The sequence below is a fragment of the Thrips palmi genome, unplaced genomic scaffold (genome assembly GCF_012932325.1).
Source record: "Thrips palmi isolate BJ-2018 unplaced genomic scaffold, TpBJ-2018v1 HiC_scaffold_5, whole genome shotgun sequence".
In the NCBI taxonomy this organism is placed as follows: Eukaryota; Metazoa; Arthropoda; class Insecta; order Thysanoptera; family Thripidae; genus Thrips; species Thrips palmi.
The window spans coordinates 2,092,691-2,098,690 of record NW_023144632.1 but is presented as its reverse complement, the minus strand read 5'-3'; the positions used below and the strand labels follow the sequence as shown (position 1 = coordinate 2,098,690).

Here is a 6,000-nt window from a genome sequence, read left to right as displayed (position 1 = left end):
CGTTCAGTTACGACGAAGTAGTTTAGGAACGATTTCCGTCGCTATCAAAATTAGCGACTTTTTTGTCACTTATTTACGACAGAATTTCTAACAGTGTGTAGCTTCTATTTAAGAAGGGTCACAAAACCATGTTCCGATTCAAACAACCATCGTGCTGGATTTATTGTTTCACACCAAATGTTTTTGTACAAATGTTGAAAGAGACATCACTGTTTTTGTGCACAAAAACTTTTCGTACAAATTTGTCCAAAATTTTGTACAATTTTGGACAAAAATGGCGAAAAATGTGCAGTTTTTCGTACGAAAATAATACGCAAATTTCGTACACCAACCTTGAAGCGCAGGTCGTGGACGGGCGGCCGGGCGTACGGGATGCCCTGGAAGCTGAAGTAGGGGATGGCGTCGTGCAGCGTGAGGCGGTGCGCGCCCTGCAGCAAGCCCTGCTCCACGCGCACCAGTGGACCGCCCAGGGACTCCTCCGGGGCCTGCGACCAGCGCCATGCCGCCAGCAGCGCCAGCGTCGTCGGCAGGGCGTGGCGCAGCCACGGCTTGAGGCTGCCGCCTGCAGGCAGCCATGGAACAGAACATAATTGTATTGATGACATTGTGGAAAGGAAAATTAGCCTCGATATTGTCATCAAGTAGCAACTTAGATTTTCACAGTGTCAAGGGCCAGAAAAAAAGACTGGTGCAAGTGGCCGCAAACCTCCGAGAACATTGTTAAAATTTGTTGTCACTTGATGATAAAATCGTAGATGATATTTTCATCACTTTCAAACGATGAAACTCGCGTCACAAATTGGTGACCTTTTTTTTATTATCAAAGCTCTTATACTTATTGCACGGGCATCACTGCAAAGCTGGCGGTAAGTTTGGTTGCCTCAAATGGCAAGCCGTTTTGAATGCCAAAATTTTGGCAACCTTAGGTCAGAAGTCTTCATAAGCTTGCCAAATTTTGGCAAGCTAGAGGGTATTTCCGGACCAAGCTTGCTAAGTATTGGCATTCAAATTCACTGTAAAAAATAAGTTCGTAAATTTACAAACAATTTATGGGTAATTTCGTCGCACAAATGATTTGTAAATCTACAACGTTTTTTTTGTTTCTTAACGATTCATGAATTATTCTTCACGCAGTAGTTTGTAAAATCACAAACTTTTTACAAGCTCCAAATTGCGTGGACCGCTTTTGTTCTACCTTGTCACGCTGACTAAATGGAGATTAACTTATTTAAGCGTTTTTGTTTTGTTTCATGAAACATCTTGTAAAATGATGAAGGCATCACCATTTCTCGTAATTTTACAAGCGATTTGTGCAACGGAATTACCCAAGGATTTGTTGTGATTTTAGGAAACTTTTCATATTTTTGTGACCTTGCTGTAGTATTATAGTCACGTTTGAGATGTATTTCGTTAGTACTATTTCATATGGCGGTGTTCACAAACAAATTTCATAAAATCATTAAGATTTATGTGATGGATAATTCATAAAACGGCCGCTACAAATAAATTTCATAAAATAACGCAATGTTTTTGTTACTTTACAGGGTTTGTAAATTTTTTTTCGTAAATTCACAATAATTTTACAGTGAAACGGCTTGCCAAATTTGTGGCAAGCAAACTTACCACCAGTTTTGCAGTGATGACAACGATGCCATCTTGTTCGAGCGACCCAAAGGACATCGGTCTTTGTTCATAACACCCATCGAAACTCTTGTGATGACCAGTAACTTTTTGGCTGAGCGATAGCGAAGCCTGTTACTCCAGTGGGGTTGAAAAGTTTTTCCTGTCTGTCTGTCTGTCTGTGTGTCCGCACTACTCCTCCTGAACGGCTCGGCCGATCTCGGTGAGATTTTGCACACTTCTTGGGTATGTCCTTGGCTCGGCACACGCGAAATGTCACCATCCTAGCTCAACTGGTTCAGTTTTTATAGGCGAAAAACACCTAAAAAACGGCGAAAAATAGAGATTTCCGCAGATAGACTACTTCTGTCTTGGAGAAAGAGGGGTCTGGGGGGCGGAGCCCCCCAGCTGCGACAAGTTAAAAAGTGACAAGGGTCAAGATCGCGTTATCTGTAGATAAAACAACTCTATTTAGAATGTAGGGGGGGTCTGGGGGGCGGAGCCCCCCAGCATTTAACAAGTTAAAAAATAACCGACAACGGACAAGCCATTGCCTGCCGCAGGCAGGCTAGCGCCGCAGGCCAAGGTAGGTACACCAGGCGTGGATTGGAGGAGCAGGCAGCGAGACATCGTGAAGCCTGTTACGACAAGACGCGGTCTGGCGTAAACCTACCTTGTTACTTTGTGTGGAAGGAACGTCTTTTGCCATTATCTGCTCAATTAAATTAAATGATGAATGAAATTGGAATCGTCATCTTGTTTGTTCTTTCGACTCAAAGGGAGCCATAGTGAGCCAGTGCAGCCATTTTTGATCTTTTCATTTTTTAAAAAAAATAACGAATAGACCTAGGCAGTGACGCCATCCACCGGCCAAATTAGTCTGGAGCTTTGCCATTAAACCTCATCAGCCAAGTTTTTCGTTCCAGAGATCTGACATCCAGCATGCATGCCAAAGTTCTGATTTTATCATGCCGGAAAATTCCTTTGCCGATCGACTAGACAAGACAGCAGTGTATGATAGTTTCCGTGTTTTTAGACGAAAAATGTAAGTCGAGATGGGAAGGCACAGATTTAAGTGCGGAACGTGCGTTATTGTTCTATATGAACCTAGATAGGTCCGGAATACACGGCAGGACGTTACAACAATAGTACACAAATTATCGGCCAACGGCCGAGTTTTCAGTGTTTTCTTTAAATTGAATTTGAGTTTCAAAACGACTCCGATGTGTCCCGACGGCGATCTCTACCATAGAGTAGGGTAAACTATACAGTTACCGTCAGTTTAAGAGCATCGCTTTCTTTTCAAGGGCCTCTAGGGTAGGTTATGACACTTAGACCCGTGCGACTTGTTCCAGACACCTCAGAAGGATCTAGACAACGAAGTGGCTGACAAAGTTTTCACTAAAAACTGTTTGTGACGCTCTTATTTAACCCGAGAAAAAGGTTACCAAAAACACAGTAATCGGCAGCCAAAATACAGTTATCGGCACCCTTTATGACAGTTATCGGCACCCCTTGTTAAACAGGCAAAACATGACCGAAAGTGATGAAAATTTCTAACAGTCGTCACAGACACTCTATATCACCCCTTGCCATGTCACGAACCCACTCTCTCTTCTGTTATGCCTCTTGCGCCCTTCATTTTAGACTCACGGACAACTAGCACCATGAGCTGCAAAAAAAACAACCTCTCAAAGCGCCGAGGAGGACATTTCGTAATTCACGTAGATCACTGGGAAATAGTGGTCCGATTTCATTCAAATTTGGCAGGGGTCTTCCTACGGTCATAAAGCATCAGAATATTAACTCCCGGACGACGCCCGAAACACCAGTGAAGTTTGAGGCCACCCTGACGATAACTGTGTTTGAGGTGATTTCTCTGGTGCAGTTATCGGCACCCCCCGAATGAGGGCAAGCAAGAGGAATTTCTATGCACCAAGCACAGTATGCCATCTTCAATAGATGGGGAGAAGGAACCTGGCAAGGAGAATAGTTTTTTCCGTCCCACTTTCACGAATTTAACGAAAGATTGAACCCCTGTTCCTAGCATGGAAGATAAGATCGGGCGGCCGAAGCAGCTTCATTCTGCACTTGACAAGAAACATGGCTCTGTTGGCCGACATGCTCAGTCAAACGCGATGCTGTCTCGGTCCTGCATGATCAAAAGGTGTCTCTAGCGACCAGCATTGGCCGCATCACCAACGGACGCGTTCTTGCAGAGCAGGACCCAATTATTCGCCGAGATGACGATAACTGTACCCCTGCCGATAACTGTATAGTTTACCCTACACGCCCAAATGTACCTTGGACCCTCCTCTACTAGAGCCAATTTCAATCAAAAGCTCATCGAGGCTCCAACGGGAATGCGACGCGCCTAACGCCTTATCTTTTTTACTTGGACTCTCAGATTCTGTCCTTGTTTATAATCATAATCAACGATGTATGCGTTTTTTCTCTGTGTTCATGACATTTGTGGCATTTGGCTTCCCATCTTCATTGTTCTCGTGTACAATCCAAGAGTTATAAAGAATTTGTTAGGTCTGCTTACTCATTTTTTACCTAGACTCTGTAAAAATAAGATTATGGCCATTTTGGTAATTTTTGAAAGATACACTTCCCTGTACATTAAAATACGTAAGCAGATCGATAGAGCGTCTCAAGACGAATCGATCGGTACCAAAATGATAGCAAAAGCGCAACCCAGTCGGTCACAATTGAATTAAATGTCAGATTTAGCTCCGCCAGCACACTGTGTGGTGTGGCGTCCTGAAGAGGTGCGAGAGAGACAAAGTGACAGCCTGCTGTGACGTCGGAATACAGGTTCGCAAACTCTACGTCCAAAACAGTCCCTGTCTATCAGTCGCTAAACGGTGCTCCCGTGGCGGGCTGTCGTGATACAGTCTGGCCTGACAAGTTGTCAGGCCTGACGTCACTGCTACGATTAGCCCCGCCGTCACCTTGGCACGCGTGCAGTGCGAACGGCGGCCCGACTCCTGGAGCCTGCACTGGCTGGGCCCCACACGTCGCTCACTTTTTGGCCCATCGCGTGTACCTAGAAAGTTTGTACCATACGGCAAGACGCGTGCTGCGCGTCCGTCCGAGGACTTCCCGTGGTCCGATCCTCACCAAATAGGGTACTTCGGAGAAGAGCTGGAGCGGAAATTGAGAAGAAATCAAGAAGAACAAAGTATACGAAATGTGTAAGAACGAGCGTCTGCGTCGCCGTTCTGCCGCTTCCGCAGAGTTACATTCTCATACACGTCCGGCGCGTCTTCTTCTTGATTTCTTCTTGATTTCTTCTTAACTTCAGGTCTAGCTCTTCTCCGAAGTACCCTATTCGAAACGCAGCCTCCTTGCATTTGGGTAGCCCTACGAAGCGCCCGGTCGCAGTCAATCCGAGCCCAGCCCTGGGGACGCTGCTGCGGGTGCATCATGGTCAACATGGGGTCGAGGAGGATTTCGGCGACGGCTTGTCTAGAAGGGCGTGTAGGGGTATTTTTGTAATCAGGGCGACGAGAGAAAGCCAACGGTGCTTTTTGAGCAAAGTGGAGAAGTTTAGACCTGGGTTCAAATCCCAATCAGCTTATATTACGACCACTTTCTAAGGTCAAGTTTGGTATTGTTTCAAATGTTTTAAAGGGTTCTGATGGCTAAATAACATTTATTTTGACCCACACTCTGGTGCAAGTTCAAATCCCGTTAGGATAAAACATACAGGGTGAGTTTTTACCATGTGTCAATAATTTGTAGGTAGCTTGCGCACCTCAAGAGGATCTCTTTTCACCAATGAACTAGTGGGCGCAAACGTCTAGGTACGGAGATAAATGATATTTAGAAATGGGCATTCGCACCTGCTATATACGCACCTGCGGCCACTGAGGGTCACAACACCTCACGAGAGGATGTCGTGGGTCCAGCAGGGATGCAACGAAGGTCGCAGGGGTGCGGCGGACCTTTCAATTAACTTTTCAGAGGGGTTGCCGAGGGTCTCAGGTGACTGTCGTGGTGGCCTGCGTAACAGTGGATCTCGCGGCTGTCTTCGCGAGGGTGGCAGGACTCCAGGGTTTCTCCGTGAAGTCCGTGGCACTCCCTCGGGTACTGCGAGTCCAATGACACCCACTCGTGAGGTCCCACCACCCTCAGTGGCGGCGAGAGCCTAACTCGTGGGCGCGAAGGTAAATTACAAAACACTTATTATCTCCGTAACTAGACGTTTTCGCCCACTAGTTCATTAGCGAAAAATAATCCGCTAGGGGTGCCTAAACTCCCTACAAATTATTGACACATCGAAAAAACTCACCCTGTAGGTGAAATCCGCGATTTTTTAAATGAACGGGGACGGGCCAAAGTTGCCGATGTGTATCGTCACTTTTTCTGTTA

The 6,000-nt window shown here is 45.8% G+C and overlaps 1 protein-coding gene across 2 annotated transcripts in view; it reads right to left on the bottom strand.

Annotated features, from left to right (window-relative positions):
- Window positions 1-17: 17 nt before the first annotated feature.
- The window catches only part of LOC117650862, a 33,503-nt gene continuing 27,520 nt past the window's right edge, over window positions 18-6,000 (bottom strand). For both annotated transcript variants that reach the window (XM_034394479.1, XM_034394478.1), the window contains exon 3: window positions 18-562. In XM_034394479.1, coding sequence (XP_034250370.1) covers window positions 207-562 — 356 coding nt within the window. In that variant the 3' untranslated portion in view covers window positions 18-206. The remainder of the gene's footprint in view (window positions 563-6,000) is intronic.